The sequence below is a fragment of the Corythoichthys intestinalis genome, chromosome 6 (assembly GCF_030265065.1).
Source record: "Corythoichthys intestinalis isolate RoL2023-P3 chromosome 6, ASM3026506v1, whole genome shotgun sequence".
NCBI classification, from domain to species: domain Eukaryota; kingdom Metazoa; phylum Chordata; class Actinopteri; order Syngnathiformes; family Syngnathidae; genus Corythoichthys; species Corythoichthys intestinalis.
The window spans coordinates 50,634,615-50,651,757 of NC_080400.1; the positions used below are offsets into that span (position 1 = coordinate 50,634,615).

The 17,143-nt window shown below is 39.4% G+C and overlaps 1 protein-coding gene across 1 annotated transcript in view; it reads right to left on the reverse strand.

Annotated features, from left to right (window-relative positions):
- cul3b (cullin 3b) overlaps positions 1-17,143 on the reverse strand; it is a 42,920-nt gene that overhangs the window by 18,112 nt on the left and 7,665 nt on the right. The window contains exons 3-6 of the mRNA XM_057838960.1: positions 5,609-5,722; positions 5,348-5,508; positions 5,094-5,208; positions 50-278 (exon numbers count right to left, since the gene is read on the reverse strand). Of these exons, the coding sequence (XP_057694943.1) occupies positions 50-278; positions 5,094-5,208; positions 5,348-5,508; positions 5,609-5,722 (619 nt within the window). The remainder of the gene's footprint in view (positions 1-49; positions 279-5,093; positions 5,209-5,347; positions 5,509-5,608; positions 5,723-17,143) is intronic.

Genomic DNA, 17,143 nt, shown 5'->3' on the forward strand with positions numbered 1-17,143 from the left:
ATTCTTAGTGAAAAGAAAGCAAACAAGAACGGGAAACAAGTGGATTTACCATCTGTCTTGCCATTCTTTAACATGTGAACCAGACCAGAGTTCTCCATCTCCACAATGGTCTTCATGTGCTTGGATATGAGCTCTCGCTCCACTACCTTGACAATGGGCTCCTCTGTGGATTTATCCAGGCAGTGCATCACCCGCTCAATCTCCTCATTAATTCGGGCTTCCACCTTCTTTATGTACACACTCGCACTATTTTCTGCTAGGAACTTCTGGCTTTCCATCTAAAACAAATGCATAAATAAAATGTCAATTTCCTTTGCATGTTTAGTCCATGGTGGAGCCCGTCTGAGTTATTTTTTTAACTGTCATAATAACCTCTTTGTTTAATTACTTTACATTAAGCCTGAAGCAGTGGTTCTGTTGTATGATGGTCATTGGTGGGCATTTCATGTGGCATTAGAGTAAAACATTTCAGAAACGGATCCAGCTCAACCTTTTAACACCGAACGTGTCGACGGCGACGCGTTCAAGCATATCTTTGAAGCTTCGTCAGCTGTAATTACGTCACCCACGTGCCGCTGGATGCTCTCATTTGAAAGTGCGGACGTTGACGTCCACACCAGTTTTTATTAGAAGTCAATCGACCAAGTAAAACGGGAGATAATGTCATTTGAGTTTTATAGTTTTATTGCACTCATAAATAAGGATTAAAACTCTGCATGGACCATGTGTTTATCCCAATAGTTTAATCATTTCTTGTCCTTTTTCAAAACCAAAAGCAGCACTAAAGAATACGTATCCCAGGAGCCGTTGTGAGGTCAAGAAGAATGAACCTAATGTGAATATTTTTAAGAAATTGCCGAGCGAGGCGCGATCTAAGGATAGGGAGGCATGCGAAGCGAGCGACTTTGAAACGTGTGGAATGAGAATGAATCGAAAACTAAATTTAGCGCAATGCATTATTTCATCAACTCAAGGAAGACGATGAGCTGTATTTGTTGTTTTTTTCCTCGGATTAGTCGGCGAGAGAGAAGAGCGACAGGCTGGCGGCAGTGCGCTAGAGTAGGCTGTGTGACGTAGCTCCGTGTCCTGTTCAAGAGGAAACTGAGTTGCAGTCTTGAAAAAATGGAACTGAACTTGTTTATTGTCAATATTTTAAAAAAGATTTTTTTTCATTGTTATATTTGATTTTTTTTCTTCAATGTCAATCTTTTCAATTTGTATATAGATGTGTGTTCGAGAAGCTTGATTACATGTACAGTATATACTTTTGATAAGGTGAAGGGTACAATACCTAAACTCACAAAGAGATATCCTCCACACCCTTTTTGTGTTAGATGATATATATATGTATACATACAGTACAGTATATATACTGTATATATATCATATATATATCATATTATATATATTTTTGTCATTTTGCACTGTATATAACCTGTTTTGACCATAGTATGTGTAAAGGTCAAAAACGCCTATGACCCTACCTGCTGTTTGTGATGTCAAACATAAAACTATTCAGTCTTTTTTTCTTCTTTCTATTGAATGTAGGGCTGCAGCTATCGAATATTTTAGTAATCAAGTAATCGACTGAAAATTCTATCGATTAATCGAGTAATCGAATAAAACAAATACATTTTTTAGGTGAAGAGCAATTATAAATATACATGAGAAAACAAGACATTTCATCTAATCTTGAACCATTTTCAGTCAATGTCTTTATTTTCGATGTATATTGTTGAAAACAGCCATCAATTGCATCTCAGATGTAACTAGAATAAAAAAAAAAAGACTAATTCACTGCTTTCACTCAAAAAACTTTTAGATATATATATATATATATATATATAAAAAAAAAATATATATATATATATACACACCCAAAAATGCCGTTACGCTTGATAACACACATCACTTAAAAGTTAGGATTTCCCCCCACGTGTTTCAATTGAATTTCTATTTGTGTCAAGCCATTTTTAAGTTCTAGTTAAGTTTTAAGTTAGTCTAAGCTTTAAGTCCTGATAGGATTTTGAGTTTTTGCAGTGTTCAAAATAAATGTATGATACAGGCTGTATTGGAGCACATTAGAGACCAGTGCTACTTGGTGTTTTATCCAGCAGTGACTACTGAGCTAAAATTGATAGTTAGCATTATTAAGTTTTTATTTTACCCCTCATCACTCCACAAAGCTATGTTATGTTAAAGCCTGTATGTAAGACACGTTAGCCGCGCATCGACATTGGCCATAATGAATAGAAACCTAGCTCTCCGCAGGGCTAACGTTACGTGAGCTAGTAGTGACAGTAACGTTAATCTTATTTATTAGCGTTTAGCGCTCTTTATTAGCGCTCTACTGCTTTAAGATGGCGGCTGTTTACTAACGCTGCCCAGACGCGGCCGAGTCTGTCATTTCGCATCTAGTTCAACATACATGTGATCTCTATGAGACGCATCAGACGCTACCTGCTACCAACGTAGCATCGTGCGGGCTAGTATTTAGCAACGTCGGCGTCGTTTGTAGCGGCTGTCGGCTGCAGTAAGTCTCTCCCCCCCCCCCCCCCTTCTTCCTCTCCGCACGTGACACCAGAGCGTTGTCCCGCATTAAAAGTAGTCCGAGCAAAACGTGATACTTAGAGCTGTCAAAATAAACGATTACTCGAGGTGAATAAAATTACGCGGATCAGTTTTTAAACTCGAGTTACTCGAGTCGCTCGAGTATTCGTTTCAGCTCTAATTGAATGTTTATCCTAACAAGTTGAATAAATATTATCAAGCTTCAAAACGGTTGGTTGAGCATGTTTGGTTTTCAATGGGACATCAACATTACAAATTTTGAAAAAAGATTTTGGGATTTTTTTTTTGTCTTTTTGGGTCCAAAATGTTGATTATAATTGGTCAGTGAAGAAAACAACAGTTTGGAAATGAAGGTTATGGTGTCCTGAAAAAAGGTACCCAACTTGGCCAATGTGAACAATTTTTCTTTGAAATATAAAGGCAGCATCAAAGGCATGCAAATTCAGCCAAAATAGACTTCGGTGTTAAAGGGTTAATCACAAAACAGTAGGATACAAGTTAATTATAACTTAGTATGTTACAAAACCTAATTTCAAAAGTTTTTCATATACAGTAGTACTTCTACATATGGACTTAATTTGTTCCAGAACCTGGCTTGTAAGTCGAAATGGTCGTATGTCGAGTGAGATTTTCTTGTAACGATACATTATACAGTAATTCCATTAATTAATTCCCCAGCCCAAAAACTGACATTAAACCCTTACAAATACTGCAGGTACAATTACTAATAGCAATTACACATAAAATAATTATAAATACAGTGCAAATCATATTAATACAGGTAATTATTAGGCCTGTTGCGATAACAAATTTTAGTAGGCGATATATTGTCTTATAAATTATTGCCAATATGTGATATTATTGCCCGTTTATTTTTTTTAACCTCTTCAACCACGAATATAGTGACAATACATCCTAATAAATCACCTATTCAAATGCAATAAATTGTTATTCTTAAATAAAACACAAACTATATTAACATTAATAAATATTTAGAAAAAAAAAAAAAAAACACCCAAAGCATAATGAGTCATTTTAAAGCTAGTTGGGTGCAGAATATGAAATATGTGAGAAACCCAATGTCATTTTTCTTGTCTGCCAATTACAGTCCACTAAAAGTGTTAATTTGATCCAAAATGACTGTCATCTTGTCCTGCAAATTGCGCATGCAACAAATTTGAAGCCAAATCATTATCATTTTTTCATAATGAGTGTCATTTTAAATGTATTCTTGAGTAAAATCTGAAGTATATGAGACTCCCTCCAGAAATCTCAACATGACGTGCTTTTATTTTGAAATGTTCACCGGAAGTACGCTTGCTGAGCCCCTAACCGTAAGCTTTACACTTAGTAAAAAGAAAAGTGCACTTTGCTTACGTCATGTATGTGGTATCAGTAATAGATTTTTTTTCTTTTGTTCACATCGCTTGCAAATTCTTTAATCCAGCGAGTTTTCATGTTTGAAGTGTCACCTTAAGACTCCTAATGCTTTATAGCAGGCTAAAATGGTTAGTACATCGTCTTTTTTCCATTAGCCTCAATGTAGCAATGCTAATGTTTTACAATGTTGAATATAGAAGTGTTTCCTTATTTTGTATGTCTGAACTTAATTCTACAGCGTGTTGATGGCCAATAAACATCTGTGCAATCAACATGCACATGTGCCGAGTGCACGCAGCACATGCACGCACAAATGTATGCACGCACGCGCGCGGCTATAAATCGCAGCAGGGAAAATTACCGCCCTTATTTTTATTTACCATGCGATAATTTGACTTATTGCATATCGCGACAGGCTTAGTAGTAATTATAAATTAATGTAACGAATCGGGTTCTAATGTGGCAGTTTTGTTTTGCATGTTGTTCCTGAACGCACTGTGCGTCTGATGAGAGAGTGAGAGGTACTTTTGAAGGGGACCGGTGAGCCGCGTTGTCAAGCTAGTTCACTCACACGCACACCACACTCATATTTTTCTATCATTTCGTTCTTAATTTTAACCTTCTTGGGATGTTGATTTCTCTCACATGAAAATCCGCCGTGCGTTCATCTTGAAAATTGGGACGCTATCATAAATCGTATTTCGAACATGTACATGTACCTTAAATATATACAGTGGAACCTTTGGTTACTTAACTAGTTCTTTGTTTTTATTCATTTGGTTATTTGTTTCCGTCCTTATTTACATTAGGTGAAACCTATGAAAAGCGGAGCTCATTTATTCAGTTCTGTATATGTCCGTTTGTCCATATGTTTGTGTTCAAGACTACTCAAGAACCAATGAAGGGTTTATTTTCAAGCTTGCAGGATGTTTGCAATATGAATCAATCACCCCAAATTTATGAAATTCAATCAGTTCACCTTTATAAGCTACTTCATGGAGCTTTGTTATCATCTTGCGAGATCTTAAGGCATGACAGAAAGTGAATTAAAAATGTTTTTTGCACAAAATCCTGTGGATAGGTACAAGAGGAAACAATTGTACAAATAGGTATGGGTACACTGCAGAATCTATTGAACAGACCTGGAAAAACTCTGCTGACATTTCCAAGAAAGGTGCTTCAAAGTCCTCCTCATAAACTGATCTGCCTTCAAGACCGAGGATCATCAACATTTGGCAGGCATTTCTGATGGCGCCCCTGGACAAAAAAACAAAAAACAAAAAGAAAAACAAACTAAACATTAAATCCATTGTCCCTTGATCTAAAACAATTCTACTCATTGAGACAAAGGCAAGAAATCCATGAAATGAATTTAGGCTGTTGTTTGATCCTCTACCTGTCCACCACCTCTCCTTTTCTTTCACGTGCGATCATGTCCAACAGTGTTTGTCGAAGGTGGTCTCTGATACAGCCATAACGGACAACCTGATCTCTGAATATGATGAGACCCAAGTTGTACACATTCTCCACATTATTCTGTTGCACATACACTCGGTCCTGTGAAAGATGAGAAACGAAGTGTTTTTGGTTTTAAAACTCACAAAGCACACAATCTCACAGCATTCAGTGAGGCTCAGAGAAAGCATCATCAACTGACCATGTACATCAGGATGTCCCTGATCATCACCATTGCAGTCTGATGGTCATTCCAAGCTTGGTTTAATGTTTGGAGGAAGTTATTGTTCAGGGAGTTGAGCACATCTTCTCGTACCTTCGGAAAGAAAAACACACGTAAGTATATTTAAGTCAGTGGTTGTGACCTCAATTAAACAGAAAAATGTTTACACATATCTTTCCTGTCTTCCTCTATAGAGATGACACTTTATCTTACAAATCCACAAGAAGACATTCAGCAGTATTCCAGTAGTCGCTGCAGTGTGACTCAGCAGAAAAGGAGGGGGAAAAAAAGCAAACGTCACAGTAGATTTTAAAGGGCACGCTGACCTCCCCTTTTCCTCTCCTCCTGGAGAGTTGATGAATAATCACAGGTGCTCATTCACTTTCGTGAGCTCAAACTACACGAACCATTTTCACATCCACATATAGATAAGATGTTATGCTGTCAAATCTGACTAAGCAGAGGAATATATTTTGTGCACTGTAGTAACGTGTGTATTGTAAATGTTTGAAATTTTTGCATGATATATATTTTAGCATCGCATAAAAGTGAAGATAAGATTCAATTCAATCGCCACCCACCTATCGTGGTATGAAAAAGTATCTGAACCTTTTGGAATCTTTCACATTTCTGCATAAAATCACCATCAAATGTGATCTGATCTTTGTCAAAATCACACAGATGAAAAAACTGCTTTAACTAAAACCACCCAAAAATGTATAGATTTTGATATTTTAATGAGAATAGTATGCAACCAATGACAGAAGGGGGGGATAAGTAAGTGAACCATCCCGTTTAATATTTTGTAGCAGTAAAAAAAACAGTATTATTTATAATGTGTGTGTAGTGTACACATAAATGTGGTCCTCTTCCCTACTCATCCTCTAGCCAGTCGCTGAGGCAAACCAACTTATTTACATTTGAGTACACATGAGAGTTGTTCCATCTATATTCTTTTTTAATTTGAATTCCCCACCCAGAGGGCCAACCTGCTTTTTCCATGTTTACATTTAATTAGAGATGTCCCGATCCGATATTTGGATCGGCTTGGACGCCGATATGGGCAAAAAAATGCGCATCGGTATCAAATCGGAACACGGAAAAATTCCGATCCAGACTTCCGATCCAGTTTTTTTAAAAAAAGTCCGATCCGGGTTTTCCAGCGCACCGATTTACATAATCCATTCCAGTTTTTGCTTTGTTTCCTAAAATCCGGTCCGCATTTTACGGCACACCTTCAACACACTACATTTACACGACCGTCTCCCAATTTACCGAGAGACTTCGTCGGTAAAAATTTCAGCTGTGTGGGATCATTTCACCTTAAAGGACGACGAAGAAGAGGCAGAGTGCAACATATGCCATAATAGAGTCAAGCGTAGTGGTAAAGCTGTAAGAAGTTTTAATACAACCAACCTAATCAAGCATTTAGCGACATACCACCACAAACAATATGAGGAGTATGTTAAGAAAACCGAAGACAAAAAGAAAGGTCCTACGCAACAAACACTGGCAGAAACCTTTGCTATGCGTGACAATCTGGCACTCGACAGTCCCAAAGCCCAGGGAATAACAAGAGTCATTGCTGAAGAATTCATTCTGGATGACAAGCCATTATCTAACGTGAGTAAAGACGCACCATCCAACAATTAGAACCACGGTACAACATGTCCAGCCGTCATTACATCCTTAACGATTCGGCCGTGGAAGATTCGAGAACGATTCACAAACATCCAAATTCCGATTATTGAAATATGTCAAGTATAGCGGAACTAATACACAGCGCGGTCTTCTGGACGCGATGCGGTCAGTTTCTCATTTACTTTCGGTACTTTCGGTGCAATGCGGTACTTTCGGGACCGCATTGCGTCCCGAAAGTAAACATAATGCTTGTCATAGACCCGGGTAATGCCAATGCTCAACTCACGGCTTTAGCTCAACTCATGGGGCTGGATAAAAAACACAAGAATACCTGACTGCTGCTGACACCCGCTACAAACTACGTCAACGTCGTTTTACTGGAGATAATAGACATCATATGTATTAGAACTAGATGCAAAACGACAGACTCGACTGCGTAAGCAACATTGAAATATGGAAAAATAGATGCGTTAGTAAACGGCCGCCATCTTAAAGCAGAAGACTTCCCTAGTAGGCTGTTGTGAACCTTCGAAGCGAAGCTAATTAACTTTTTATCTAAAATACTCCTAAATCGGCAAAATCTTGACTTGAATCTATCTTCAAAACAGTTTTAAAACTTTCACATGTCGAAAGTAGACAGAAGGGAAATTATGGAATAACGGGAGCAATTTTAACAACTTTAACAGTTGATTCGCAAAATTAAATGAATTGAATGTAGTTTAAAGCTGCTGATACAGAATGGGGACTTGAGTACAGTGATACCTCGGCTCACGAACGCTTAAGCTCACGAACTTTTCGCCTCAAGAACATGAAATTCGCGAGCATATAGTCTCTGCTGGCGAACTAGTTTTCGGCGGACGAACCAAGCCACGCGGTCGGACAGCGCCACGAGAAGCTGACGCACGCTCACGGCGTCCCAGTTCGTCCCCTCCCTTTCGTTGAGTGCGGACGTGGTTTGTGTTTGATAGACATTTTGGACCATATTGAGTGTACTTTTGCTATTATGGGACCGAAAAAGAGTTACATACAGTCCTTATGGAAGGTGACTCGTGTTACCAATTCGCCCTCGACTGGTAATTGGCGGTGCTTTCAGCTTCCCACCGTCGTGAGAAGTGGACCGGCGAGTCACGTTGGCTCGTTGTCGTCGGTTGTCTTCGGTTCGCCCGATTTCCTCTCCAGAAAGGAGGCGGCGTGCATACAAACACCCAGAGGCGTCGGATGGCTTTTTGTGGGCACTTTTATTAACAACCAAAAGCATGTGGGGGGCACAGCAGTGGAGTCTACGCTAACTGCGCACTTTGCCGGTAACACTCTCCTTCCAAACAGTAACTCCCTCCCTCCTCCTCCCACTCCCATACCATCGCAAAGGTAAATAAAACAACTTTATTATACAGTACAGTTTATTTCTTTAATTATAATACAATAGCACACTTATTATACATAAAATAAGGTATATTTTTGTGTAGTTTTAAGGCTTATTTAGTAGAAAATTATGTTTTATGGGGACCTGGGAACGGATTATTCTCATTTTAATGGTTTCTTATGGGAAATAAATGTTCGGAAGACGAACTTTTCGCCTCACGCACACTTTCTAGGAACCAATTATGTTCGTGAGCTGAGGTATCACTGTATTTTATTTACTGTTTTAAAATGTTAACTTGATACTTAAATTGTCATTTATTTAAACCTGAGAGGCTTTTTATACAATTTTTGTAAGTAATGCACGAAACATTAAAAGCATCTAATAGCTTGGGGGATTTGTGGGATTTTCCACTGAAGTAGTTGGTGTGTTTTGCTTTTTTAAGACTGTTTACATTATTTGCACGTTTTACTGACTGACTATGCCATTTATGTTTGTTATTTATAATGTTTTGTCTTTGTCACTGAATAAACAGGTCAGTTTCTTGTTACCAACCGTTGTGTGTTATTCAAACTCACCTAATTCAGCTGGCTAGTTGTTATCAAGAGTACTAAAACCTTTTTCAACATGAGTCTGACAACTAAGTAAGGAGGCTAAATAACTTTAAACTTTAACACATGCTCAGATAGGTTGGTATCGGTATCTGCGAGTATCGGTATAGGATCGGAAGTGCAAAAACCTGGATCGGGACATCCCTACATTTAACCGTTACCCACGCTGCTCACTGCACTTCTGAGTGGTGCGACGGCTCTGGCCGTTTGAATTGTTATCTTTTTTGAGACTGTCAGTCAGCTGATCGTCACGTCCACCAGCTGGCTGCCTCCCCTCCCAACATGACGTACTCTGATTGACGCCGAACGGGAAGACAACGTCACCGCTGCTGATGGGCCACCCGAGGAAGGGTGCCAACTTAAAAAACTAGCCGCTGTCAACACTCTGAGAGTTCACATTTGACAGCATACGTGCCCCGTACCTCCTCTCCTCGCCAGCTGTTTGCTCGCCATTCATTCACCTGTGCATTTGATCGCTACTTTGTTACACTCCCACTTTTTCGGTAACGTCTTTTTTCTTTCGTTATTGGATTATTTTGGTTCACCGCTGTAAATAAGAGCACCGCAGCAGTAGGCGTAAACTGCAGTTTCCGTTCAACTCGTTTTCTCCTGTTTTGTTTAGTAGGAAGCCAGGGTAGTGGCTGTCTTTTTGTCATTTCCTTTTTACGATCAGGTTTTACTTAGCGGGTGGGGTTTAAGTGTAGTTTCATTTTGTTTGTTGTTTTGGCCTGGTCTTACGCTGAAGCAAGCTTCTTCCGCATTTTGTGTATTTTGTTCATCGCGAGTTTGACTTGTGTGAATAAATTTGTGTCCACTTGCAACTTGTGTGCGTGGCTCGTTTTATGTTACGCCCTTAGAGAGCCGTCCGTGGGACGTAACAGTGGGATTATGGGATGCATGAGCAGGTCACTCCACGCTTGCGTTAAATGCGTCAAATATTTAAACTAGGGCTGTCAAAATTAACGCGCTAAAAGGCGGTAATTAATTTTTAAAATTAATCACGTTAAAATATTTAACCCTTTCATGCATGACCCATGATATATTGAGTTAAAAAAATGTTACTAAGTGTTTTTATGTGTTTTTAGACATAAAAATAAGAACTGATTTGGTTGTGTTTTAATTCACCAAATTTTCAAGGAGTTATGAACATGTCCACAAAGGTGGACAGCATGCGTTTGTGGATTTTAACTAAAATATGAAAAAAAAATCAACGAAGATCAAGTGATATAACTTTCAATGTTTATTGAATTATGCAAAAACTATAAATACTTTTCAAAATATTTTGCTCCCTTCAATACACCATTTTGGGCTTTTCTTTTTCACAGAAAAATGAACTACAGTGTTTTAAGTGCAAAACTAAGCAACCTTCAGTGCTTCAATTGACAAAACTAAACAAACTGCAGTGTTTCAACTAACAAACTACACAAATTGTAGTGCATCAACTGACAACCTCAAAAGGTTAAGACTAGGCCACAGGTGAGATGCTACAACCCTGCTACAACGCTGCATGCTTATGTACTTCCAGTACTTGATCAGTTCACCATCTCGTGTGAAAATTTGCCATGTACTCAGGACACACAGCCACATTGCAACACATGCAGCTGTACTTCGTTTTTCGTGTGCATGCAGGGTCTTGGCATCTTTGGGCATTTTTTATGTTGTTCAGCTGGGGCCACTGGTTTCCAGGACCAAGCCTGACCTCCCGGGGTACCTTGGATGCATGTTTGCGCTTCACAGGAAGAGGTGGTGGGGAAGTGTTACTTGGTCTCCCCCTTTTGCGGACAGTGCCTGAATTTATCAATGAACGAGCCACTGATGCTTTGAAAGGCAGAAGACAACCCTCCTCCAATCCAGAGAATCTGAGGAGATGCCAGGCATTCACAACAGTTACATCGAGGAAGTGGAAGAACATTCTGATGTACCAGCGTTTGTTCTTGTGTCTGTGGGGATACATTGCCACCATTTGGTCCATCAGGTCAACCCCTCCCATATAATCGTTTATCCTTCACTGCAAATGGCCTGTCAATGGTGATGATCTTCTTATCTTTCTTGGACCATCTCTGTGCAACATCCATCGGGTGCTTGCCAAGACAGGACGAGGCCATGTGAATACGTGAAGTGTCAAGCCAACATGTGACAGTGGCATCTTCACCATTGGTGACAACAGGGATAGCTCCTCTTCCTTCTTCTTTGAGTTCTGTTGCACTCCTGAGTTTCGTGCCCCCTGAAGCCTGTTGACCCGGCATGTGCCAGTGCCATAGATGCCCTGTTCCTTTCAAGACAGTAATCAGTGGAATGCCACAAAAATAGCTATCAAAAAACACCTTGTGGTTCTTGAATTGGATGTCATCACAGAGGCGCAAGATGACGTCTGCAGCCATTCCCAATTCGCTGACTGCACTTGTGCTGGCTCTACCCCTGTACACTTCAAAGCGGTACATGTATCCTGAAGCCCCTGATCTTGCCCAAATTTTCACACCCCAGGGTTTTGGTTTTTTGGGGATGTATTTCTTGATAGACAATTTGCCTTTGAAGGGCATGATCATATCATCTATGGCTTGAAACTCTTCAGGATTTACAGCAGAGAGGAAAATTGCTTGAAGAGTATCTAGCACTGGTTTCATTCGGAACAGTTTATCGTGTCCTGGATCCACTGAGGAGGTGTCTGTAAAGTGAAGGTATCGGAAAATGTCATCAGAATGGTTCACTGCCATGGCATCAGCAATCAAATGTAAACGGAGTCGCTGTTCAGATGACCAATACGTCCGTCTCCGTGGGTAGCGGATGTAGGACATGACTAAGTTTATCCCGAGGAACATCTTCATTTCTTTTGCTGTCGCATTCAGGTTCTCCCTTCCCTTCTGGAAGGTATAGAGGTTGGTGTAGTATGTCATATCATCTATGAGTTCTTCTGGGAAGAGGTGCAAGAAGAATTCCAGGGGCTCAGTTGCGTTAACATTTAGACTCCACTTTCCCAAGAAGTCAGGTAACACACCCTCACATGTATTGTGCTTTACTTTCCAGATGTATCGTTTTTGTTGTGTTTTCTTTGCTGGGGCAAGTGGTGCTGGTGTGTCAACAGGTTTCTCTGCTTTCAAATCAGGTTCTGCTGCCATCTCATCAGGGCTTTCGTCCTCCACATCCTCTGCATCCGGTCCTTCCTCCTCAGAAGCACTTTCACATTGATCTAGAGTTGTTTTACTTGGCAACCACTCTTCATCACTGCTGTCAATGTACTGTGAATTTTCAGAATCAGGAGGCAGTTCCTCCACAATTCTGTAGGCCTGGCTGGGCCTGGCACGCCCAGCACTAGCCTGTAAAATGTGAATTGTGCTTGTTGCTCATAATTAAAAATGCACAAAACACACATATTGATATATAGAATGCAGCTGGCAATCTAATAGCAAAAAATGTTGATTTATACAAAAGAAAACTCTTTCAGATAAAGCATTGTCAAGAGTGACATACTGTTCAGTAATTGCATACAGTCCACTTCGATGGACATCTGAAAAATTGCAATTTCCTCCCAATCTAAAATCAATACTTGGAAATTTTCACAACTATGGTGATTATTAGGTGTTACTTGATGTAAAAATATTTTTTTTACCTGCAGGAGTCTCCTACTATAGAAGAATTGAACAGAAATCCCAGAGGTGCTAGGCATGTTTTCATTTCTGGCAGCCAACTTTGATGTTGACACATTTATTCTGCAGTTACAAAGGTTGACCACACAAAGCAGTGTTGGATGGATTCTCAGGCGTCCACTTTAGAGGCTTATAAGCAACACTGCCATCAAAACCTATTTTAATACTTGAAAATGACGTTTTAATAGCTGTCTACTGCAGTGACCGTCATGCATGAAAGGGTTAATGCAATTAACGCATGCGCGGTACGAACCACTCAAGCATTGCCGCGAACAGACTACAATGGCACCGTTTGAAGTATATTGAGAGCTAAGCAAGTGTAGTGGATGCAAGTGTTACCGGCACCCCCAAGGGGCCGCTGTTATTTTCAATGTGACCGGCATTGTCAGATTGAGCAGTGAGGAAGAAAGTGGTCGAGCGAGTCAGAGAGAGAGAGCGAGAGAGTAGACAGTAGAGCTAGTGCGCAGTTAGCACAGGCTTAAAATGCTGCATCCCCCACATGTTTTTGTTTTGTTAATAAAAGTACCCACTAAAAGCCATCCAACGCCTTTCGGTACTTATATGCACGCCGCCGCCTTAAGGAGGAAGTCGGACGAACCGAGCCCACCGACGATAACGAGCCAACTTGGATCACCCATCCACTCCTCACTATGGCGATGAATTGAAAGCACCGCCAATTACCAAAAGGGGTGAATAGGTAATACAGACATTCATTAGAGCCGCGCTACTTTTTGGTATGAGCTGTAGCATATCAAATACAACAGTTAATTTTAAGTTAAGATTTTTAGTTAAGATTGTGGTGCGCCAAATGGGGAAGAATGCCTAGCGATGATCTTTGTCTTAACACCATGCATTGTACACAACGCAGAGAAGATATACCATATGTAGCCACCATTGTGACTCATGGTTGCCCAAATTCCCATCATGCATTTGGGCAGTTAAGAACATTTAGGTCGCTACAGTATCATTTAGTGAAAGCATAACAAAAATAATATTCCTATCTCTCAAAAAAAATAATGTTCACAAAAAGAAAAGCGCTCAATGCAAAGAGAACTGGCATTGTACTCACATTTATCTTTTAATTACTGTAACTTGTACTCACATTTATCTTTTGAGAATTACAAGTCTTTCTATCCGTGGATCCCTTTCACAGAAAGAATGTTAATGTTAATGGCGTCTTGTAGATTTATTGTTATAATAAACAAATACAGTACTTATGTAAAGTATACTGAATGTATATATCCATCTTGTCGTATCTTTCCATTCCAACAATAATTTACAGAAAAATATGGCATATTTTAGAGATGGTTTGAATTGAGATTAATTGCGATTAATTAATTTTTAAGCTGTAATTAACTCGATTAAAAATTTTAATCGTTTGACAGCCCTAATTTAAACGTGATTAATCCCAAAAATTACCGCCCGTTAACGCTTTAAATTTGACAGCACTAGTATTTTGTTCTTCAGAAACCATTCTGAAGTTGATTTACTTCTGTTTTTTGGATCATTGTCTTGTTGCAGCATCCATCCTCTTTTTAGGTTCAACTGTCTAACGGACGGCCTCAGGTTTTCCTGCAAAACATCCTGATAAACTTTTGAATTAAATCTTCCATTAATGATTGCAAGTTTTCCAGGTCATGAGGCAGCAAACATGTTTCACAGTGGGGATGATGTGTTGATAAGCTGTTCCATTTTTCCTCCACACATGACGTAGTGTGTTACTCCCAAACAATTCAACTTTGGTTTCATCAGTCCACAAAATATTCTGCCAAAACTTCTGTGGAGTGTCCAAGTGCCTTTTTGAGAACATTAAACAAGCAACAATGTTTTTTTTTTTTTTTTTTTAAGACAGCAGTGGCTTCCTCCATGGAGTCCTCCCATCAATACCAATCTTGGCCATAGTTTTAAATATAGTTGATGTGTGCACAGAGATATTGGATTGTGCCAGTAATTTCTGTTAGTCTTTAGCACACACTAGGGTTCTTTTTTTACCTCTCTGAGTATTCTGCGCTGAACTCTTGGCGTCATATTTGGTGGACAGCCACTCCTTGGGAGAGAAGCAACAGTTCCAAAACTATCTCTATTTGTAGACAACTTCTCTGACTGTCGATTGATGAAGATCCAGATTTTCAGAAATAGTTTTGTATCCTTTCCCAGCTTAATACAAATCAGCAATCTCTGATTGCAGGTCGTCAGACATCTCTTTTGACAGAGCCATTATACAAATCAGACAATGCTTTTCATCAAGACATTTCTTAGCAGGTGTGTGTTTTATAGTGGGCAGGGCAGCTTTAAACCACTCATCAGTGATTGGGCACACACCTAACTTGAAATGTTTGGTGGAAATTGGTTTCAATTGCTCTTTAAGTCTCCATAGGCAGAGGGTTCACTCCCCCCCCCCCCCCCCCCCCCTGGGTAGTTTTAGTTAAAGCAGACACTTTATTTTCATATGTGTGATTTTGACAAAGATCAGATCACATTTGATGGTGATTTTATGCAGAAATGTGAGAAATTCCAAAAGGTTCAGATACTACAACTTTTTTTTTTTCAATATAGACATCAAGAAATCATCATAAAGAACCCAAATACCGTAATTTTCAGTTATATACTGCTATAGTTCAGTGTAGAGCTGGGCGGTTTACAGAAACTTAACCTTGAACGGTATGGTTCACTATGACTGACGCAATTTTGACCATGCTGGTAAATTTGTTTTTTATAAGAGTCCTTTCAGCCCGCTTTGACTACTTGTTGTTTGGCTATGCTCATTCCCCTTAAGAAAGTACAGCTATTGTGCTTACGTGTGAAGTTACATGGCTATCAGAAAATCAAACAAACAGAAGCACGTTGCTATCAACCGGTACGCTAACAGTACAAGTGAATGTGAAGGAGTCTGGTCATAGTGAATCTGCTTAATTTACCGTGATGAGTACTTAAGGCCCAATCGCCCAGCCCTAGTACAGATTTACCTAGATAACGACAAATGACGATAAATTCGCCAAAGCGGACAGTTATATAATTTGAAAATCTGAATCGATGCATGAAATACAAATTAACAGTTTCTCGTTAATTTATTTATCAGCTTAAATCTAAGATATTTAAAAATTGTACATTCAGTGTAAAGGATATAGGGATATATATATATGGATATAAAAATATCTTGTAAACAACAAGCATTCAAGCATAAACATTTAAAACTGCTTCTATGATTTGAACAATGTACAACATTGTAAATATTGCTACGGCCACTGTGCAAAGATGTCAATTTAACACAAATAAGTTGACAGAAAGAAGGGCTTGAACAGTGCACTTAACACAGAGGACTGAGTATCAGACAACTTATTGTTTATGGCTGCTGTGACATGATCACTCAACACAAGTGTTTACTTCCAGGTTTAAGGTTTTTTTTCCCAGAGCATTTTCTGAAATACATGCACGCACACACATGCATTAAGCTATACTGCTCTAACTCGTATGCCAATGAAACATTTACGATTTTATGATGGCAATATTGACACAAAAAAAGAAAGCACATACAGAAAAATAGCTGTGGCCATTAAACGGTCCTTTTATAGGCTACACTGTTGGATAATACTTTATGCTGAATGCTGAGCTGATCAATTGCACCATCATAAAAGCTATCAGAGAAGTCACACACACAGATATAAAATAACGCAGCTCCCACTTATTGCCTCTGAAATGAACCATCAAATTGATGTAGGGATCCATGGTTCGTCATCCTTCATGAATCCAAACTACGTCAATGTCGAGTTCTTCCTTGGCACCAACACTAAACTATGAGCGTCGACTAATGCTATACTCGAAATGCCTGTGGCCTGGCTACCGGTAGCCGTTTCACTATTATCCGCTTCCATCATATTCACTTGTAGCGTTAGTGTACCGATTGAAAACAACATGCTTCTGTTTAATTTTTTGATAGCCACGTGACTTTTCACATAAGCAAACTGGCTGTACTTTCTGAAAGAGGAATGAGCATACCCGAACAACACATAGTCAAAGCGGGCTAAAAAGACAAATTTTCTCTTTTCATTAAAAAAAGGAATTTACCGACATGGTCAAAATTACGTCGGTCATCGTGAACCATCTCGGTAACGGCAAATTTTCGGTAAACTGCCTGGCTTTAATGAATACTTGAGGCCATATCGCCCAGCCCTAGTCCAGTGCGGCTTTTTGTTGGTTTATTTGGGTTGACAGGTAACACTTTATTTGACAGCGGCATTATAAGACTTTCATAAGACTG